Source organism: Myotis davidii, unplaced genomic scaffold (genome assembly GCF_000327345.1).
Source record: "Myotis davidii unplaced genomic scaffold, ASM32734v1 scaffold370, whole genome shotgun sequence".
Taxonomy (NCBI): domain Eukaryota; kingdom Metazoa; phylum Chordata; class Mammalia; order Chiroptera; family Vespertilionidae; genus Myotis; species Myotis davidii.
The window spans coordinates 8067468-8088982 of NW_006288615.1; the positions used below are offsets into that span (position 1 = coordinate 8067468).

Here is a 21515-nt window from a genome sequence, read left to right on the forward strand (position 1 = left end):
CGCCCGCCCCACTTCTCCAGATCACCAGCCCCTCGCTGCCCTCACACGCTGTCTCTCCAGCCTCACTGCCCGGGACCACCAAGCCCCACGCTGCTGCTCCGGGCCTACACGCAAACCCCCGACTTCATCAATCCCCAGCCGCTCGCTGGGCCACCAGGGACTGACTGGCAGCCCCGTGTGCGCCACTAACCGCTACCGGCCGCCAGGCGCTGGGCAACTTTGACAAAGCCGGGGGCCAGCTCACCCACCGGAACTGCAGTGGCGTGCGGTGACGTCATGCCACTTGGAAACCCGGCCAATCCCTTTCCAGCCCAGCATCCTCGGCATCCCGGGGCTGAGCCGCCCTGGGCCCGCAGGTGCCCTGCGCTGCCCCGAGGCCTTGCTCTGTTAACCACCTAATCCTCACGCAGCCCAGCTGGGGAAGAAGTGCTTCGCCTCGGTTTGCACCATCTGTGTGGCACGTGCCTTCAAAGGAACAAGGGCACAGACATGCCCATGTCTGCAAAGGAGACCATCCCTCCTGCCTCCCCTCCAAAGACCCTAGACAGCTCCTCCTTTTTTCTATTTCCTGTAACCATCTAAAAGAGAAATTATTTTTCCTCCAAACTTTTGATAGAAAAAAACTATCTGGGTCCCTGGGGGTGGGCTGGGGGGCGGGGGCGGTTGTCTTTATTATTTCCATTTCTATCATACTTATTGAACCGGGCAAGTCCTCTGAGCCAAAATTGTCATTTTACATGTTTCTAAGAATTAATCTATTTCACTGAGGTTTTAAAATTACTAGATATTTATTCTTTTTTTTAAAAAAAAAGTTGTTTTATTGCTTAAAGTATTACAAAGAGTATTATATATGTCTCCTTTTTTTTTCTACCCTTGACCTTCCCCTGGCCTCCCATACTCCCCAGTGTCTTGTGTCCATTGGTTATGCTTATATGCATGCATACAAGTCCTTCAGTTGATCTCTTACCCACCCCACTACATATTTATTCTTACTTATTGTTTCTGTACTAGCATATTGTGGCTGTACTTATTTTGCATTCTGGATTTTACTTATTTGCATTTTTCTTTTTTAATATTTTAAAACATTCTCAAAGGACCGAATTTTAGTTTTGTTAAAGTTCTCATCTTTCCCTTTATCTCATTTAGTTCTGTACTTATCTATAATTTTCTACTGTGTAGGTTCTTTGGAATTGGTCTACTGCTCGCACGTGAGCTAAATGCTTAGCTCATTCATTTTTAAACCTTCTGGTTTTCTGATCTATTTAAAGCTACAAAATTCCTTCTACATCACTACCTTAGTCGACTCTCACAAATTTGTACATACAATGCTTTCATTATCATTCAGATCTAAATATTTCTTAATGTCCCTGGTAATCTCCTTTTAAACCCATGAGTTATTTAACAATGTTATTTACTTTACAATAGAATTTCTTTTATTATAATTTTTTGTTACCAATTTCTAATTTAATTGCATTATTGTTTAAGAGCAAGGCCTGTGTTTAATCAGGATCCTAGCAGAAAGCAGATGGCATGTTCAAGCTGGGTAATTTGAGAAGTGTTTGATAAGGGTGACCATTTACAAAGGGGTGGGTAGGAGGTAGGGGAACCCCAGGCTGTGAGGGCTGAGAGGGAGAAGAGGGCGTGGGCCCTGGTAGGAGCAGAGGCCTCAGCTGAGGATGCAGCCAGCCTGGAGGGTGTGGGCAACAAATCCCTGGGTCTCACTCTCCCTCCTTGCAGGGTTGGGTAGAGCTCCCTTGGGCTGGAGCCAGCTGGTGGACGGGGCACCCACTGACCAGGCCCATTTAGGGCGTTCCTCGGGCAAAGGGGCCTTAGACAAACAAACCGAGCTCGGCAGCTCTGTCTGCATGGAATTTCACCTCGGGAATTTATCGAGGCTTCTCTGGGGCCTAACACATGGTCTGTTTCTGTAAATATTCTACATCTCTGTTTTATGGATATAGAGGCCTATGCATATTTAACCCATTGTAAGTGAATATAGACGCTTTAAAATCATTTTTCGTGAGAATTTTCAACTGAAAATATTCAAGAACACCTGAATTGTGAGTAATATATTTATTTTTATAATATTCATTGCAAATTTATTTTTTAAAATTAAATTCAAAATATCGTGGCGTGTGGGGATGGTTTCCGTTTTGGATGCATGGCAGTTAACTGGTTGATAGTTCAGGATTTACAGATTCTGCTCATTTTTGTCTGCTTGTGTTATTAAATAGTAATTTTCTTTTAAATTAAAATCTCCAGTTAAAAGTGTTGAAATAGCCCTAGCCGGTTTGACTCAGTGGCTAGAGCGTAGGCCTGTGGACTGAAGGGTGTGGGGTTAGATTCTGGCCAAGGGCACACACCTGGGTTGCATACTTGATCCCCAGTAGGGGGCGTCCAGGAGGCAGCCAATCAATGATTCTGTCTCATCATGGATGTTTCTATCTCTCCCTCTCCCTTCCCCTCTGAAATCAATAAAAATACATATTTTAGCCGAAACCGGTTTGGCTCAGTGGACAGAGCGTCGGCCTTAGGACTGTAAGGTCCCGGGTTCGATTCCGGTCAAGGGCATGTACCTGGGTTGCGGGCACATCCCCGGTAGGAGATGTGCAGGAGGCAGCTAATCGATGTTTCTCTCCCATCGATGTTTCTAACTCTCTATATCTCTCCCTTCCTCTCTGTAAAAACTCAATAAAATATATTTTTTAAAAATACATATTTTACAACAAGTGTTGAAATATCTCCTCCTCCCTGCAACTCTGGCGGATGAGATGTGCTGCTGGCTGAGGCGTCGTCTCACGTGTCAGATTGACTCTGAGGAGTGCGGCCCCTTTCATTGGCATGCTTGTGGCGGCCTTCTTTGTTGTTGTTTTTTTCTATTTTTACTTTTTTGTCTCAAATTTGAATGTCATATATTAAAGTGACAACCCAGTTTCCTCTGGTTCATTACTTGTCTGGTATGTCTTTTGCCAACATTTTTGTTCTAAACTTTGTATCTTTTAGGCAATCTGTTGTTGACATTTTAAAATCTAATCTACCTATACCTCTTAATTGGAATTTAATTTACTTACATTTTTAGTAATTACTGGTATATCAAGAATCAGTCTTGCCATCTTGTTAAAAATTTACACTCGCTGTAAAACTTTTCCTATTTCTTTCTCACTGAGTATGGTGAGTTTTCTTCTACTGACTTACTTTTATTATTTCTATTGTGTGGCCACTGCCCTTGATTTAGACCCTTTTTCTTTGTTAGCCCTGTGTACCCCTCTGGTTATGTCTTCCCTTGATAGTCAAGTATTTTAGCTGTTGATACTGTCCAGAATTGTAGCTCTGAGTTGTTGTGGATATGGTATTTTTCTTTGCTTTGTTTTGTTTAAGACAATTAATTCACATCCCAAGATGCTTGGTAACCCTGATGTTCCATACCTCCTGGCGCTTCTCCTGCATGTGTGCTACTTATGGAATACACAGTGTTATTAGTGAGAGTCTTGGGGTGAGAAACCTCCTAAAGCCCGGTATTGCTGAGGCTACTTTAATTATACTTTCAGTTTGGCTGGATGTAAAATTCTGGGTGCAAAGTTTGTTTCCTTCAATACTTTAAAAAATATTACTTTGTGGTCTCCTTGTTTTCTGTTGAGAAGTCCAGCATCCATCGGTTCTTGTGCCATGTTCTTTCTCCCAGGATGTTTCTAGAACTTTCTAACAGTGTGGATTTCTCTGTATCTCTCCAATTTCAGTCTGTGAGTCCTTTCAGTCTGAGTTTGTTTCTTTTTCTTCAATTCTAGAAAATTTATCTCCTCTATTGTTTTTCAAATATTTGCTCTTCCCTGTTGCAATATCTTCCTCCTTTTGGGACTCCTAGCTTCTGCACGCTGGCCCTTCTGTCCTCTGTGGCTCTCGCTCTTCTCTTTATTCTTTCTAACCCTATCCCACGATCGCCTTCTGGTGTTGATAGGAGTCAGTGCCCCCACCCCAACCCCCAATCAAAATATCTGGACTGACAGTCTTCGCGCTGTAGCCCTGCAACAGCACTCCCTATGTTCTTCCAATCCACTGTCAACAACAAAAATTCAACAGTAAAGTTCAAGATCAATCTGACCTTATTCAACAATTCACGAATCGGGCAGTGTTCCATTTGGCAAGTAGAGAGACCGCCTCTGAGCTGCAGAAAGGAGAGGTTTTCATAGACAGAAAGGGGGCGGGGAAATTTCTGTCGAAGAGTAGATAGTCTCAGTTTTCTGCCACCGTCCTTTGGGGGACAAGCGGGGTTTGGGGGATGACCTCACTGGTGCTGGCCAGGAAATCCCAGGCAGACTGTTAATTACTGGGAGAGGCTGCAACTGCAGATGGGCTAGGTGTTCAGTCGGTTTGGTGATATGGATGCAGCACAAGTGACTCCACTTGGGGCCTGTTGCCTCTTTACCACCATGTTCTGATTCTGTCTTCTAAGATTCGAGTCAGCATCTCCTTTCAGCTGTGTGCTCCACCCCGCACATCCCGACTCCTCTGGTTGGAAAATGTCCACTCGGGTCACATTTCAAATGTATCCTGTGAGCTTATAACGGGCAAGTCAAGAGCTCACTTCTCTCTGGACCCCCAAACAGCTTCTGGAAAGAAAACTGGTAAATTTGATGAGTTCAGAACTGAGTCAAGGAGTCTCCTCACTTCTGGCTGGAGCTGCTGCCCTTCTTTCTACCCGCAAACAGGTCTTCAGAAAATGATCAAACCCATGTTTCAGAAATGTCCACACCGCCACCAACCACTCTTTCACCTCCTTCCAGTGTGGAGAGGAGGCCACACTGAGACTGGGTTTGTGTGTGAGTGTGGGTGGTGGGGGGGGGGGGAGCGCAGTAAAGGAGAAGCCACCCACAGCTTGCAATTTAAATACATTAAAATGATTCCACACCATGACTAAGTTCTTCTCAGAGATGCAAGGGTGGTTCAATATTGGAGACTGTGTATAGTAAGTCACAGGATAAAAAGAAATGGTATGATTTCAACAGATGCTGCAAAGGCATTTGGCCGATGGCTCCTGCAGGGTCTTAGCGGATGCGTCCAGTCAAGGGGCAGCCAGGACCAGAGCCCAGCTTCAGTCTCAGCTGAGTGACTCTGGGTAAGTTCATTACTGCTCTGCCTGTCACCTCTTCTGAAGGCAGAATGAGGACAGTGCCCACCCCATAGTGCAGTGCTGAGGATTTGCAGGTGAAGTGCTGAGACCAGGGTTGGGCACACAGCAAACCTATACAATGGTGGCTGTAATGGGGACACAACAGAAGGGTCCCATTAGGATTAAGGACGTGCATGCCACCTCCGTTTTGCTTAGTAGGATTAGCATTTGCCATTACAAATAAGAAAAATTAGAAAGTAAAAATATCGGCAAGAAAGAAACAAAATTATCATTATTGATAGATGAAGTGATGGTCAACCCAGAAAACTTAAGGGATCACTGAAAAGCTATGGGAAACGGTGTTAGGGCAGCCAGGAAAAATTATCACCAAGAAGGCAACAGTTTCCATAAAAGCAAACAATAACCAGTTAGAGCCTGTAATGGAGGAGTCCAATCACAATAGCAGTGAGAAAGGTAAAATGCCCAGAGAAATATGCAGGTCTGCGGAGCTGGGTGGGAGACCTGTGGGAGTTCAGGTGGACGGCCTTGGGGTGTGAAAGAGGCTGCCCAGCCTCAGTCCGGCCAGCAGTCTGCAGCCTCACCCCCACCAGGAACCACCAGGCCCCGGCTTCTCTGCTGGTGCCCACCGCCAAGGCTGGGATCTCCCTGTCTGGACCACCTGCTGAATACTGGGCCGGCCAGCCAGAGACCAGGCCACTGGAGGCCAAGCCTGGTTGCCATAGCAATCCGTAGTCAAGTTCCAGCCCCTCGTTGCCTGGCAACGTCGCTGCCATAGCAACGGCGGGCGTGTCCAGCCTGGTTTCCGAATGGGAGAGCTGCCTTCGAGTCCAGAGTCCTGAGCTTGAAGTGGGGCCAAGCTCGAGCAGCATGGTATGGGGTTCCATAGCCATTGCTGGAAGGTCCTTAGGGATCCGGAGCTGCATTGTACATATGGGGAAATTGAGGCCAAGATGGGGAAAGTGAAGGAAAGGACTTGCTCCAAGCCAATGTGTTGGTGTCCAGGAAGGATCCTGCTGGCCCAGCCAGGATCCTATTCTCCCCAACTTTGCTCAGCCGGCTAAGCAGATCCAGGCCCCAAGAGTGGCCTGTGCAGGACAGTTTCCCTGATCTGGACTCTGGATCCTTTTGGCCACTTGGTTCCTGTGGGTTCTCCAGGCATGTCCTCCCAGCTGCACCACTGCAGGCCTTGCCCACGCTGTAGTCACACTTTCTCCTCAGCTTTGTGGCCTTTCCCTAAAACAGAATTCCCATCCCCACAAGCCCTATTGGGATGCCTCCTCCATGCAGCCTTCCTGCTTTCACCTCTGTTTGGAATGTTCCCATCCTCTAAGTTCTCATTTGTTCCATCCTGTGAGAGGCTCAGGTCATGTTTAAAGTGGGGACGATGCCCTCCTTGGGGTTTGAGAAAGGTAGAACAAGTGAGCCAACAGGCAGTGTCTGAAAACCAGGCTGGCCGCAGTCCTGGACAGGAGGGAGGGTGTGGCACAAACTCCCAACTGGTAGGCCAACATGTGTGCAGAGCATTAGGAACCTCCGCAATGTTGCGGGCGGGTTTCCTGCATAACATGGGGCTGGTAAGATGAGGTGGAGACCAGACACCAGACACGGGTCTGAATGCAGGGAAGGTGGCCCAGCAGAGCCCCCGTCACTGGCCCAGCATGTGAGTGGGGTTCAGATCCAGGAACTGGCCAGAGACTCAAGTTGGAGGGCTGCGACTCTCCACCCGCTGACCAGAGGGCAGCCTGAGTCTGGACAGACCTGGTCAGAGCTGAGCTGACTGGAGGCTTCAGCTGGACAGGCCACATTGGAACACCCGCACCTGCTCCTGGTTGGCAGCAGCACCGGGGCCTCCCCAGCATCTGCAGCATGATGCAGAATTTGCAAAGTGCTTACTTTTGAGCAACTGAGCTCGGTTCACTCACACCCTCTTGCATAGGGAGGCACAATGATCACCCCATTTTACGAATGAAGAAACCAAAGCTGAGAGAGTTGAATTGGCCCCTGACGTTCAGAGGGTGCCTGAGGTCAGTCTAAGCCAGACCCCTGGCTGAACACTCCACGACTCCAGTAGCTTCTCAGGGCCTAGAGCAGCAGGGCAGGGGGCCGGGTAGGAGGCTAGGCAGACATTGGGGATGGTGGGAAGCAGGCTCCAGTTGGCTGGCCCACCCAGGCTTCAATCGGGGGCTCATCCCCTGTAGAGTGGGCAGGGCTGGGGGTCCTGCCCCTCCACAATTCCTCCTCTCACTTCACTAAGAGTAACACAGGAGGCAGTTTCATGGAGTGACAGCCTGCGGGAGCGAGGCATTGCTGGGTCCCAGACTCGGAAACCCAAAGTGATGGGTGGGACAGAACAGAGCTGGGAGACCCTCCCCCCCTCCCCGCTCCCCAAATTAGCAAGGCCCTTCTGGTGTGGGGGCCCACAGGGACCTGCACTGCGTTGGGCTCAGGCAATGGTGCACTAGGTGGCTGGCTGCTGACTCAGTGTCTGGCCCGCAGCAGCTGGCAGCCGGGTGGCTGGGCTGGGGCCAGAGCCCATTGTGGGGACCCGTGTCCACAGAGCAGCTGCTTCCAGCAGCCCCTTAGTGACCCAGATCAGAAGGAAATGCTGACTCTTTAAAAGTCAGTGATGTCCCCAACACACGCCCCTCTGCTTCCTCCCCTCCTGGCCCCTCTGTGGTTTCCCTTCCTCTGGGCATCCTCAGAGACCCTACAAGCTCTGAGCTGCGTCGGGTTGTAGGGGATGGGAAGAGCTGTCCCTCTCTGTGGGCCACTGTGTTGTTTGTTAGGTGTGGCTAATAAATCAGGACACCCAGCACCTATCTGAGCTGGGTCCAGGTGGAGGGAGAAGGCTGGGGCTCCTTGAACATGGCTCTATTGTGAGCCTGCACGTAAGGCAGGGGAGGGGCAGGGTCTAGAGAAGGTGCCCGGGAGTGGGACACCTGGGGGCACCCAACACACTGCTAAGTGGCTCAAGGTGATGGACTGCGTGGACACAGTCCTGCCCAGGGCAAGTTTTCAGTCTTACTGAGGACAGACACTTCCACAAGAACTTACAGCCAAGCGGGGGTGGTGGTACATGGCAGCGACCCAGGACTGAGCAGGACAGGACCCCCCTTATCCTGACTCCCCAACTCCCGCAGTCAGCCTCGGTCCTCTCTGCCCCAGGCTCCCTCCTGTGCTCTCCAGGACAGACACCCAGTGCCACTAACACCTGGGCTCACCCTCCGGCTGGGGGTCTGGAGCCCCGCCCACCACAAGAAAACGGCCAGTCAGCCAGCGAAGTCCCTGTGGCTGCCCCACTAGAGAATAACAACCAGCTCCCTGCCCAAACCCTCACTGAGAACATGTGGGCCCTTCTCAAAAGCCCAGAGTGTCGACATAATTTTAATCAGGCCTGGAGCCCCCCGGAATCTCAATACATTATCTAAGGAAGGAACTGTGCATGTCATCTTCTCAGAGCCCAGGTAATAAAAGAGGAAGTGAGCAGAAAAGCATAGTCCAGGGGAAATGTAACACCGAGGAAATTAAACAACTTACTGAGTTAAATGAGGGAATGAGATCAAAATTGTACTCTATTTATGAGTGAGAGTGAAAATGATCCACAAAAACCACTGGGATGTGGCCATTGGGCCAAGAGAGGGAAGATCAAGTCTTAAATGCATTGATAGAAGAATCCAGAAAAGATTGAAAATGGTTGGCGTATACATCCAACCTCAGAATTCAGATAGTGAGTAACAGCAACAACAAAATTCAGCAGAAAGTAAAGGAAAGAAATTCAGGCAAAACCTGAAGTTAGGAAATAAAAAACAAAATTAGACTTAGGGAGCCCTGCCAATGTGTCTCAGTGGTTGAGTGTCGACCTATGAACCAGGAGATCACAGTTCAATTCCTGGTCAGGGCACATGCCCAAGTTGTGGCCTGATCCCCAGTGCGGGGTATGTAGGAAGCAGATAATCAATGACTCTCTCTCTCTCCCTTCCTCTCTGAAATCAATAAAAATATTTTTTTAAAAAAATTAACTTCAGGGAATAAAAAGGGATTGGTTCTTTGATAATAATAAGATGATATACCTATAGAAACAAATATTTAGTGTAAATATATAAAAAGTGAAAATCTAAATAAAATTGATAATTTTCTAAAAATATATTATTGAGGGTTTTGTTTTGTTTTGTTTTTTTGTAAGATCCAGAACCTCAGCCTCTGGGAGCCATTATTATTTTTTTTAATTTTATGAAATCTTTACTGTTCAGATTATTACATTTGTTCCTGAGCCTCACCGGGGACACTGAGTCAGGCTGTGCAGACGCCTGGCCTGGACGGTGTGAAGTGGATGCCAGGGGCAGTGGGACCGAGGACCCACACCTGGAGAAACTGAGTTTGCAAAGGCGTCGGTTTCTATTCCAAAGTGTGGGCAGGCTCCCTCCTCATTTATCAGACTCAGCGGCTGTGGCCATCCACTGCATGGACTTCCCATAATTAATCCGAACCAAATTCTGCACAGTCGTGCATCTGTTGTCACCTACTGCACACGGTGGCCAGGACCCCCTCCCACGTGAGGCCCTTCGGTGAGACCGAAGTGCAGGCTAAGTGCCTGGACGCAGAATATTTGGACTCAGGTCATTCACCTCCACGTGCGTTGGTGTCCGTTTCTATCTGTCTGTTCCCCCCCAAATTTGTGTTTCTCTCTGCGCAATGATGTGCTTGTTATTTTCCTAAGGAATCAATTGTTTGGGCCTCTTGGTACAGACAGAACTGAGAGTGAATCCCTGGCTGTGGCCAGGCTGATCTCTGTGGGCAGGAGCGCCCTCGAGGGTCTTCGGTTCTGCTTTGCTCCCAGAAAACGCAGCTCAGGGGATTCATTCCGACGCGGAGGTCAGAAGATGACAGTGCAAAACAATATTGGCAGCGAAGGTGGCTGAAATTAAATCTTTTCTTAGATCTTGGCAGAAAGAGGCTGACCTTGGAGGAAGGAGTTTGGGATCAATGTCTTCCTCGTTTGTTTTCCCAGAGGGCGTGTGAGGAGCCAGGAGGCTAGTCCAAGCCCGGATGCTGCTGCTATTTGCTGAGGTTTCACCAGGAATGAGTGTGGGGCTCGGGGTCCTGCAGGCCGACCACCACGAGCATCCCTTCCTGCGGTGAATTCAGGCCCCTCATGATCTGGGTGAAATAATGGGGGGGGAGGGGCATGTGGAGGGGCTCCCAGGGAAAGGCTGGGCAGAGGCAGGGGTTCACCCTGGAATCTGGAGACCAAGGCTCGGTCTGAGCGGCCCTGATGGGGAAGAGTGAGCTCCCCGAGCCTTGTCAGTATGGATGAGACCCCAGGGATCACTTGGTCTCAGCCATACTCCAGAACTAGTCTAGAAATGATAGGAAAGGTTAGGGCGGTGCCCCTGGGTAAGTTTTCTGAGTAAGCCCAAACACCAGGCCCCTGCCTGGCCCAGGCTCCCTCCTCTGGAGGATCAGGGTCCTGGCCAGCAGGAGTGGAGCTACAAGCCTGCCCACCTCCCAGGAACATCGCACCTGGGGCTGAGGCCAGGGGACCCCAACACACCACTGACACCCGTCAGCATGTGACACAGCAGCCAGTGTCCGGGTGCAGATGGGCCCAGGGGGTCACTCCAGGCCCGCTTCCACTCCAGGCCAGCTTGGCCAGCCTCTCCTTCCCTGTGTTCTTCCCCATGGTAAATGGGGTGCCTTGGGCAGGTCATGCCCTGCTCTGTGCCTCAGTTTCCTTATCTGTAAAAAGGGAACTAAAAGGACTGCTTTTCTGAGAGGGTGCGAGGACTGGCTGAGTTCAGTTCTGTGAAGTGTTGAAGACAGGACCGGAGAGGGACGTGCAGAAGACCCCTCCCACCCTCCCCTGTGCTTTTGGTTTCAGCCCTTCCCAGATGGATCTGGCAGGGGAGGGGACCCCTGCTGGGGTCCAACCCCAGAGGGTCCAGGGGTCCCAGGTTCTCTTGCCATGTTCTATCCAGGTTCTGTAGCCAGGTTCTGTTTCTAGGTTCTTTTGCCCGGTTCTGTCCAGGATCTTTTGCCATGTTCTCTCACTAGGTTCTGTGTCTAGGTTCTGTCTCTAGGTTCTGTTGCCAGTTTCTGTCCAGGATCTTTTGCCATGTTCTGTCGCCAGGTTCTTCAGCCAGGTTCGGTTGCCAGGTTCTGTGTAGGTTCTATCCAGGTTCTCCTGCCATGTGCTGTCTAGGTTCTCCAGCCAAGTTCTGTGGCCAGTTTCTGTCTCTAGGTTCTGTTTAGGTTCTGTGTCTAGGTCCTGTATCTGGGTTCTGTGTCTTGTTGTCTTATTACATCTGTATTTATACTAGTTGATTCCAATCCTATCAATCTCTATTCCAAAGGTTACGGCGTTTCTTATCTCCATTCCAGGGAGTAAAGATTATGTAGCTTAAGCATGATTGTTAGTAGTTAAAGTGATTAATTACCCGCCTGGCACTTAGTTAAGGGGTTTTATTCCCTCCCTAACTTCAGGGGAAAATCCCTACCTGGGGAAACAACCTTTCTCAGAGAGGTGACCTTGGTTAAAACACATAGTGCCAAGAAGGTGAGCAAACATATTAAGAACAGTATGCCCTATATGCCAGGTCCCTTGAAACAGCAAGGATGGACCGGCTCCCGGCAGGTCCCCTGGGACCAGTGATCCTGGCTGGGCATTGAGGAACTTCCCCCTGGGTCCAGACGTCTCCCCAGCCTCCTCTGCAGCCTCCTGGGCCATATCTGGAGTCTGGGGAGTTCAGCAGCCCCGAAAGTGATGGCCTCCCAGAGGGCAGGTGGAAGGGACAGGTCAGCAGGAGACCCTCGACCTCAGACACCCCTCCGGCCACACCAGGTCTGGGGGGAGAGGGGCAGGGGCAGCACAGAGATATGTGCAGACATTCCCGGGCCCCCCGCCAGGGCAGGGCAGGGCAGAGGCAAGGGAACAAGGAGGGCTGGGAGGGCTGCCCGGGCTTCCAGCACAGCTGGGTGAAGGTCTGAGCTTAGGACTTGGCAGGGAAATCCGGGGGAGGTCTGCCCTGGGAGGGGAGTCTCCTGACCTAGGATGACCCTTCTCAGAGCACCTTCACCTTTCCCACCCGGAGAAGGGACCCTCCTGCTCTGCTCCCTTCGTCCTGTCCCCTCTGCCCAGAGGCTCCTCGGGTAGGGGAGAGTGGGAGAGATTCGGGGTGAGGAGGCTGGCCAGGTGGCAGGGGCCTTGGGCAGCGAGAAGGCCTGCAGACCCCGGGCTCTTCGTGCCGAGGGGGTTTGTATAAATGCGGTGTCTTGGGCCCAACCCAGCTGCCTGAGCCAGAATGTGTTTTCAAAAAGCTTCCTGGGGTGTGTGTCCACTAAAGTCCTATCACCCATGAAAAGAGACCTCGCCCTGGCTGGGTGGCTTTGTTGGTTGGAGCATCATTGATTCTTGGTCAAGGCACAAACCTAAGTTCCTCTCTCTCGCCCTCCCTCTCCCCTCCTCCCTCCCTACCACTCTCTCTCTAGAAATCAATGGAAAAAATATCCTCGGTGAGGATTAAAAACTCTGGCAAAATTAGACAAGTGAAAGTGGCAGCTGCTGACAGATGTTGGTGCGATAAGGCTGGCAGAGACGGAGCTGAAGGCCCCTCGTGCTCCACAGTGTGTGCCTGGAGAATGTGCCGTTACTCACACTGCAGACATTTTAAAATTGTGATTATCACCTGTCACTCCTCTGCATGTCTCACAGACTCGGCCACAAGAGGTCACTGTCGTGTTGCTCACACCAGAGCACAGCCAGCTCCAAGTCTATGGTGCTGGTCGGTGGGTACCCAGCCACGTTCTGGGCATCCTGCACCCACCTGGACCATCTGCAGAGTTTGCACTCCAACCCTGATTCTGGGTGGGATCATGTAGCCTGCCACCCCTGCCCCATGGGGACAACCAGCCTGTCCCCTTTGCCTTCCAGAAGCAGCAGAAAGCCGCATTTAAGGGAAGACGGGAAGCTCAGTGTTGCTGTGCCCCGTGGTGCCAGCACGTAGTCCCCTCACCTTCTTTGTCAAGAGTGGGGCCCAAGCACGGGCTATTGAAGACCGGTGACCTGGGACCCGAGGCCCACCCTCCTTAGAGCCTCCCTGCACTTGGGAACTTGGCCTCCTGGGGCTCCCTGCCTGCAAGAAATGCAACTTCTCGGACCCGGCTTCATCCTGTGAGTCGGAATCTGGGGATTCTGATGCACTCTAGGCACTGGGGGTCACCCAGGAGGAGGCACCTCCCTTTCCTTGCCAACTCTCGGCTTTCCTGGCCGTGATCGCTCCTGCTGTCGGTGGTGAAGTCTATGGTTCCAAGGGCCTCCAATGGACTTTCCACGCTCCCAACTGTGCCCGGCTCCTGGGGCCTGGCCCATTCTGCACCCCCAGCCGCACCCAGTTACCCTTCCTCTATGTCAGGCCTTGGCTGAGAAAGCCTTCCCGCCTGCCTGCTCCCACCCCGGGTGCTCTGGCACTGCCTGTCCACCTCGGGCAGCTGCCTCTCCTGGGCTGCATGCGGAGCAGTGAGCTGTGAGTCTTCTCACCACCTTACTCAAAATCATCTCTTCTCACAAATGATGGTGAGCAAAGAAAAGGTGAATCAATGAAGCTGGAAGAAAGCCTCTGCTGGGATGGGGGAGAAATGAGGCTGCAGCTGGTCGCATGGGGCCAGAAATGTGGCCTCATCATGGAGGGGGAGTGCTAACGGGTGACACTCGGCTTCCGAGTTTTAACAAGTCATCCGTGCATAATCGTCCGGGTCCCCAAGACTACCCCCAGGCTTCTGGGAAGACTCGTAGGACTCAGGCTGAGGCTGCAGGCCCCAGGCCAGCCCCTCCCCATCTGGGACACAGGGGCTGTCTGTCTGTGAGGGCCTCTGAGGGCCTCCTCCGGCCTAGATGTCACAACAGGCTGGCTTTCTCTGTAGATTTGAAACACAACTCCGTGGAGACACCCAGCAGCATCAGGCAGCTGGCGGAGGGGCCAGAAAGCAGTGTTACCAGCAGAGGAGGTCACAGTCCACCTAGAGTGCCCCGGGGCAGGTGGCACACATCTGCCGTCCTAACACCGTGCAGCAGGTTGCAGACCCATAGACTAAAGCAACTGCTTGCACTTTTCACATCAGTTAGGGAAAACGAGAAGTTAAATTTTTTTTAAAAAAAGAAAAGAAACAAACTCCTTCATAGCACAGTGTGGCAGGCAGCAGCCTGTGGGTTCCGCCACTGCCTGGAGAGCTAAGACACCTCTGGGTCCCCGGGGAGCAGCGCCTGGGAGGCCTGCCGTGGGGAAGGTGAGGCAGAGTGGGCAGGTCCTGGTCTAGACTTCATGCCACTCCCAGACCTCTCTCCTGGGGCTGCTGGCACAGGGCCCTGGCAAGGCAGGGTGGGTGGGTGGCCGATCCTCACAGAGCTGAGCAGAGTCGCTGCTCCCAGGGTAGGTGCTGCCTCTGGCCTTGGTATTGAGGCTGGAACTTCCCAGTTCACCTGGCCCTTATCTCCAGGACTCAGGAGGCGGAGGTCTGGTACCTGCCCTGCTGTTCACTATCCTCAATGGCTCCACAGCTTCCAATCTGCTCTTGGCCTGAGGAAACACCTCTCTTGATTGCAACAGCTCCCCTCCAGGTTACATTAGCAAAGGACGCCTGTTTTCGAACAAAACATACACACCTCCCTGGTTTCCCCAGAGCCCAGGCTTCCCCGGCTTCTCACGTGGAGTCCTGCCCAAGGGAACAGGCAGTGTGACTAGTGTGGCATGTGGCAGAAGGACGGTGAACTTACTCCAGGAGGTCAGGAGGCTTTGGCCAGAAGTAAGTGACAAAGATTTAGTCAAGGGCTTAAGGTTTGCAAACTGGAGACACTAGGAGGCAACACCCAGAGTGTTTTGAGGAGAAAGCGAAGTCTGAGAGTTTGACATGGAAAAGCACATCCTTCAGAAGAATCGGTCCTGCATTCTTAGCCCCGATTGGTCCAAGATGGTAATTGTCACATGTCTGGGGGGGCTGGGCACTGGAACGTCATCATTCAAAAGTCATTCAGGTGGTTAACCGATGGCATGGTGTATGTCCAGGCCTTGACACAGGACAAGTGGATGTCCATCCAGGTACAGGTACAGGACGGGAAAGTGCAGAAGTGGGAGTTCCCAGAGTCAGAACAGGAATAAGACTCCTCAGGCCCAGCCCACTTGATTTCAATAACTTAGCAGCTTGACTTAGCACAGTGACTCCCTTTTAGTTCTTACTCAGGGGCAGCTGAGGAACTCTGAGCAGACAGGAAGCTTGGCCAAAGCAGAAGAGGGGTTGAGCAAAGACAGGGACAAGCATTCCAAGCTGAGGGAACAGCACATGCAAAGGCACAGATGCTTCTGCTAGACTGGAGTGAAGAGGCAATGTGCCTGGGCGAGGGCACGAGACAGAGGTGTCATGACTAGACTAGCTGGTCCAGGGGGAGGTGATACAGCAACCCAGGTGGGAGGGAGCCTGGGACCAGAGGGAAGGGGCATAGTCCTGTGGGCTGCAGACAAGGAGGCCAGAGCTGAGCTGAGGGAGGTTGGCCCTTGGGAAGGGTGGCGCCTTGCTCCCAGTGTATGCTTCTCTTCTGGCTGGAAGTGCATCAGCTGGAGCAGCCTGACTGGGTCCTGCCCAGAGGGAACTCTGTCAGGAAGGCGGGAGGGAGGAATAGAGAGGGAGGGGGAGCTCACACCAGGTCACCCTGTGGAAGTGAAGGCCAGCATCACACATGCCTACCCTGGGCCAGCACAGACCACACCTTGGAGGCCCTCTGCCTATTTCCTCTATGTTTTTATTGACAGATTACCTCCTGCCCACCCGCAGGGCTGTCAGGTTCTCAGGCTATGACTGACCAGCCAGGCTATCCATGCCCCCAGGATGTCACACAAACCCAGTCCCAGCAAAGAGTGCTGAATGGAGAGGCTCTGCTGAGCTTGGAAGTAAGTCTCCCACTGGGTCCCAGGGGGTGTGCAGCCTCCTCAGTCACCTGCAGAAGCCCTGAGGTCTCCTGGTTACTATGGCCCAGGACAGGGGTGGGCAAACTTTTTGACTCGAGGGCCACAATGGGTTCTTAAACTGGACCGGAGGGCCGGAACAAAAGCATGGATGGAGTGTTTGTGTGAACTAATATAAATTCAAAGTAAACATCATTACATAAAAGGGTACGGTCTTTTATTTTATTTTATTTTTTTAGTTTTATTCATTTCAAAAGGGCCGGATCCGGCCAGCGGGCCGTAGTTTGCCCACGGCTGGCCCTGGTCAGGTCAGAGCCCTGAGCACAGAACTGCAAGAAGCCTGCCAGTTGCTCAGAGATCACAGCCTAGAGCCTCCTTCACCAGGTCACGGGCAACACCAGGCCCCCGCTGGCTTCTGGGGACACCAGTGGCTCTGCTGGGTGCCCCCTTGGTGGGTCTGGCTCCTTCTCCTGCAGGGGCCCTGGACTTACATTTATTCTACCTGCCTGTTGACTCAGCAAAGGAGAGGAGGCTCACCCCACCCCCTGCGTGTGCCCTTGGTTACATGTGTAAATGCCAACCCTCAGAGCTATGGACATGGAGAAGCAGAAGAAATACTTATTTCCAAAAGGCTCAGGAATGACCATGTCCTCAGTGTACGCATGTATGTGCGTGTGTGTACACATCTGTGTACACATCTGTGTGAGCCAAATCTGGCCCATGGCTTGTTTGTAAATAAAAGTTTATTGCACATAGCCACAGCTCGGTGGCTGCTCTGCAATCCAACAGCCTGGTCGAGTATTTGCAGCACCGACTGTAAGGCCTGCCAAACCTGAAATATTTGCTCTCCAGTCCTTTAATAAAAACTTTGGGATCCCCTGAGCCCCACATGAGCACTGGGCTGGAGACCACCCCAGATGGCTGGGAGGAGCCTGAGAGAGGGTGCTGGGGGCGGAGGACGCCCAGGCTCTGTTTTCCATTGACTGGTCTCTGAAGGCGCCTCCTCCCTGCCAGGGGTTCAACACTCCAGCTGTCAGGCCCTGACAGAAGGCTAAGCATTGACAAAGGGTCAGGTAACCACCACAGCAGGCAGCAGGCAGCAGGCAGCGGGCGGAGCTGGAGGGGGAGCCCATCCACAGACCTCACCTCTGACACCGCCTGGGCCAGCCGGGAAATGCTCCGCACTCTGACCTCTGCCAGTGTGGCCCTGAGGCCCCGGATCGCAGGCTGGGTGCGCACCATGGCCTCGCACCAGCTGCTGGTGACCCCCCCAGAGGCTCTGCTCAAGCCCCTGTCGGTGCCCAGCCGGCTCCTGCTGGGGCCCGGCCCCTCTAACCTGGCTCCACGCGTCCTGGCGGCCGGGGGACTGCAGATGATCGGCCACATGCACAAGGATATGTACCAGGTGGGCTGTGGGGGCGGGTCAGTCCCTGAGCTGCCTCCTCACTGCAGGAGGGCCGGGAGCTGCGTCTGACCTGCACCCCTACCACCCTCAGATAATGGATGAGATCAAGCAAGGCATCCAGTACTTGTTCCAGACCAGGAACCGCCTCACGCTGGCCATCAGTGGCTCGGGGCACTCTGCCCTGGAGGCTGCTCTGTTCAACCTCCTGGAGCCTGGGGACTCCTTCCTGGTTGGGGCCAACGGCATTTGGGGACAGCGGGCAGCCGAGATCGGGGAGCGCATAGGTAAGGGATCAGGCAGAGGGTGGGGTGTGGCCCCCACTCCACCCTTCCCCATCCTCCTGCCTCTGGCAGGATGCCTAGCAGCCCCCGCACCCCAGGTACCAACCTTGGCCCCTGCCCACCCCCCTCTGTGGTCACTTTCTGGCCAGTCCAGGTGTCAGGATGCTTGAGGGTCCCATCTCCCTGGTCTCCCAGAGTTGGGGACAGCTGTTTGTGGAGCACCTGGGTGGCACTGCAGGGAATCCTCTGGTCTCAGCGCCCACAGCTCGCCGGGGACCCTAGGGTCACCTCTGCTCGGCCTTCGGACAGGGTTTTAGAGGCTGAAGTCCACCCCCAAAAGCCTCAGAAACAAACTCTTTCTGTGAAGCCACAAAACATGGAGGAATGGACAGCATTTCACTCCCAAAGAAAAAAATCTTGAGAGACAAAGCCCAGGACCAGGAGTGAGCCCTGGGTTTAATGATTGATGGTGCATTTGGAAACCCTCCTGCATGGTCAGCTCCACACATGGCCGCACTCCGTCGGTTAATAGGCAACTTCTGACAGCTCACGGGTTCCCAACCCCCCACCTGGTCCCCTTTAGCGCACACACCGGTTGGGCAGAGGCCAGGACCTCAGCACCCACAATCCAGTGGCTCTGACTGCCCGCCCCCAGGCTTGGGCTCTCCCCTGAGCCTTGCATGGTCCTGGGGCCTCCTCATCTCCTATGTATGGCTCTGGGGCTCGCTGTGCATGGGGATGCAAGGCTGGGTGAGAGGGAGCAGGACTAGGGCCTGTGTTCCGGGAGCCCCCCTCCTTCATCCATTCCTTCCTTCCTTCATTCCTTCCTCTGCTGGGAAGGCACTGTCCACTGGCCTTGCACAAATGCTTGTTTATTTCCCGAGTGAGGAGTGCTGGGGATGCCCAGCCTGGCTGGACTGGGGGAAGGCTGCCTGAGGAAGGGACAGCACAGCTGAGCCAGGCACATTATTGCTCTGCGCACCCCAAAACCTCAGCTGACGAAGAGCAGCCTCACTGAGCACGCCCCACTTTCCTCTGCCGTGCAGTGGCTGGGGCTGGGGTGGCAGGTCCCTGTCCTCATGTGGCCTGCTCAGCACAATGCTGTCCCCAACAGAGGCTCCTGCTCTGTGTGCTGGGGCAGGGGTGGCTCTCTGCTCACTGTGCTCCTGCCCCCAGGAGCCCGCACGCACCAGATGATCAAGGACCCTGGAGGCCACTACACAAAGCAGGAGGTGGAGGAGGTACGACCCTGGGGAAGGGAGGGGGCTGGTCAGCTGGGGGAGCTTGGGGCTTGGAGGCTGGGGCAGATGGCTGCCCAGCACCAGGTGACCCACAGGTGATACCTGGGAGCAGGTGGGAAGCCTGATAGGTAGGGTTCTGCCTGGCAGGGAAACTGAGTCAGGAGCCCAGCCCTGTGGGCAGGACCAGAGGGGATGGAGGCAACAGCTGGGGAGCAGAATAGGCCCTGACACCCCAGGCCCTGAGCTGGGCACTCAGCTAACCTCACGAAGGTCCCAACAGACGGGTCAGAGGCTGAGGCCACTCTCCCTGGGTCTCTGGGAGGGAAGTCCCTCTCTTCCTGGAACAAACCTCCTCCCAGAGTCGAGATGCCGGCCCCCACATCAGCACACGTGCAGATGAGGAGGGTGCGCCAACCAGGGGAGGGAGGGAGTGCTTGGGACGCATCCTGCCCCACCTTCTCCAGAAAAAGTCCTGCTGGGGGCACTAGCTGGCACTGGCTCTGCCCAAAGCTGTCACCTCTGTGCCCCTCAGGGCCTGGCCCAGCACAAGCCGGTGCTGCTGTTCCTGACCCAGGGGGAGTCTTCCAGCGGCGTGCTGCAGCCCCTGGATGGCTACGGGGAGCTCTGCCACAGGTGAGCCTGTCCCTCAGACGAGCCTGTCCCCACAGGTGAGCCTTCCCCACAGGTGATCCTGTCCCCACAGGTGAGCCTTCCCCACAGGTGAGCCTGTCCCCGCAGGTGAGCCTATCCCCACAGGTGAGCCTGTCCCCACAGGTTATCCTTCCCCACAGGTGAGCCTGTCCCCATAGGTGAGCCTGTCCCCACAGGTGAGCCTGTCCCCACAGGTGAGCCTGTCCCCACAGGTGATCCTTCCCCACAGGTGAGCCTGTCTCAAGGTCACAGTGCTGTGGGCAGAGCCAACCCCAGACCAGGCTGGGGGGGGTGGGCGTGCTGGCAGGTCCCTCCAGCCGGGTGGTAGCAGGTGAAGCTGAACCCCATCCTTCACGGCCCCACCCAGCCTATGTCACATGCTGTGGGATGCAGGCACCTCTCGGGTCCTCCTTGTTCTTTGCTGAGTCTGGGTGGGCTCCTTCTGGCTGAGAGCAGGATTAGGTTCCCCATGGCCAGTGCCCCCATAATGCCCACTGTCCTTCAGTCCCCACTGGGAAGTGCTTATGCTGACCCACCTCACCTGAGATCCCAGTGCCCCAAGGCAGCTCTGCTCTCTACTCCCCTCCTCTGGCCTCCCCGATCCCTGCAGGGGCGCGCAGGGCCTTCCTGTGACCAGTGGTCCTGCTCTGCAGAGTTGACCACAGGCTGGAAGGAGGAGGCTCACACCCAGGCAGGATCTACGGGGGCGGAGGGGCCACCAGGCACAGCTCCAGCCCCGACAGCCTGCCCCCGGAGTGCTGTCCAGTGACTCAAGCTCATGAATGTGACCTGGGCCATGATTCCCAAGGGTCACACCTGTCCCTCTGCACCCAGCATGGGACACTCATTTTGCCTTTTTTTAAGTTAAATTTATTGAGGTGACATTGGTTAATATGATCATACAGGTTTCAGGTGCGGTTTCTATGTTGCAAGATCTGTATATTGCACTGTGTGCTCATCCACCCAACGTTAAATCTTCTCCCCTCACCATATATGAGGACCCCTGCACCCCCAGCCCCTTCCCTCTGGCACCACCACACTGCTGTTTGTGTCCACAAGTTTCAGTTGTATATCCCACATATGAGTGAAATCGTATGGTTTTTAGCTTTTTCTGACTGACTTATTTCACTTAGTATGACATTCTCAAGGTCCATCCATGGTGTTGCAAATGGCAGTATTTCATCCCTTCTTATGGCTGAGCAGTATCCCACTGTGTACATGTACCACGTCTTTTCCATCCAGTCCTCTACCGCAGGACACTTGGCTGTTTCCACGTCTTGGCCTTTTTTATAAGAAAACATGAAGGTGGGGAAGAGGCAACGGTTGGCTCGGGCTGTTTCTGGACTCTGTCCTCCCTGGGCTCTGACCTTACAGTCAGCAGGCTGCTGGCAGCGGGAGGCCCAGGCTCATGCTGTGCGGTTCCTGGACCCCCCACACATGCTTGGCGCTGAGCCCTCAGAGGCCCCAGCCACCCCAGGACCACAGGCCGCCTGAGCTGGCCTCACGCACCCCTGTATGGGGTCCCGGGGGGCTGGCGGGCAGGGCAGGGAGCTGAAGTCCCTCCTGCTTCACTCTGCTGCCCCTCCCCCAGGTACCAGTGCCTGCTCCTGGTGGACACTGTGGCATCCCTGGGCGGGGCCCCCATCCACATGGATCAGCAAGGTAAGGGTGTGCCCCCGACACCCCAGCCAGCTAGGCTCCATGAACAGATCAACACCTATTGTTTCTGGGGGGCTACCAGGCACGGATGTGGGGGCAGGCAGGGACTTCTCCGGGAGTTACTATGTGGGGAGGCGCTCAGAACCCCTGCAGGAGGGGTAGGAGGAGGTAGGGGACTGCGATGCCTCTGGGCATGGAGAG

The 21515-nt window shown here is 53.6% G+C and overlaps 1 protein-coding gene across 1 annotated transcript in view; it reads left to right on the plus strand.

The window, feature by feature from the left end:
* The first annotated feature begins 16952 nt into the window (after positions 1-16952).
* The window catches only part of AGXT (alanine-glyoxylate aminotransferase), an 11051-nt gene continuing 6488 nt past the window's right edge, over positions 16953-21515 (plus strand). Inside the window, exons 1-5 of the mRNA XM_006760522.2 lie at positions 16953-17482; positions 17574-17766; positions 18940-19004; positions 19537-19637; positions 21247-21317. Of these exons, the coding sequence (XP_006760585.1) occupies positions 17252-17482; positions 17574-17766; positions 18940-19004; positions 19537-19637; positions 21247-21317 (661 nt within the window). The 5' untranslated portion in view covers positions 16953-17251. The remainder of the gene's footprint in view (positions 17483-17573; positions 17767-18939; positions 19005-19536; positions 19638-21246; positions 21318-21515) is intronic.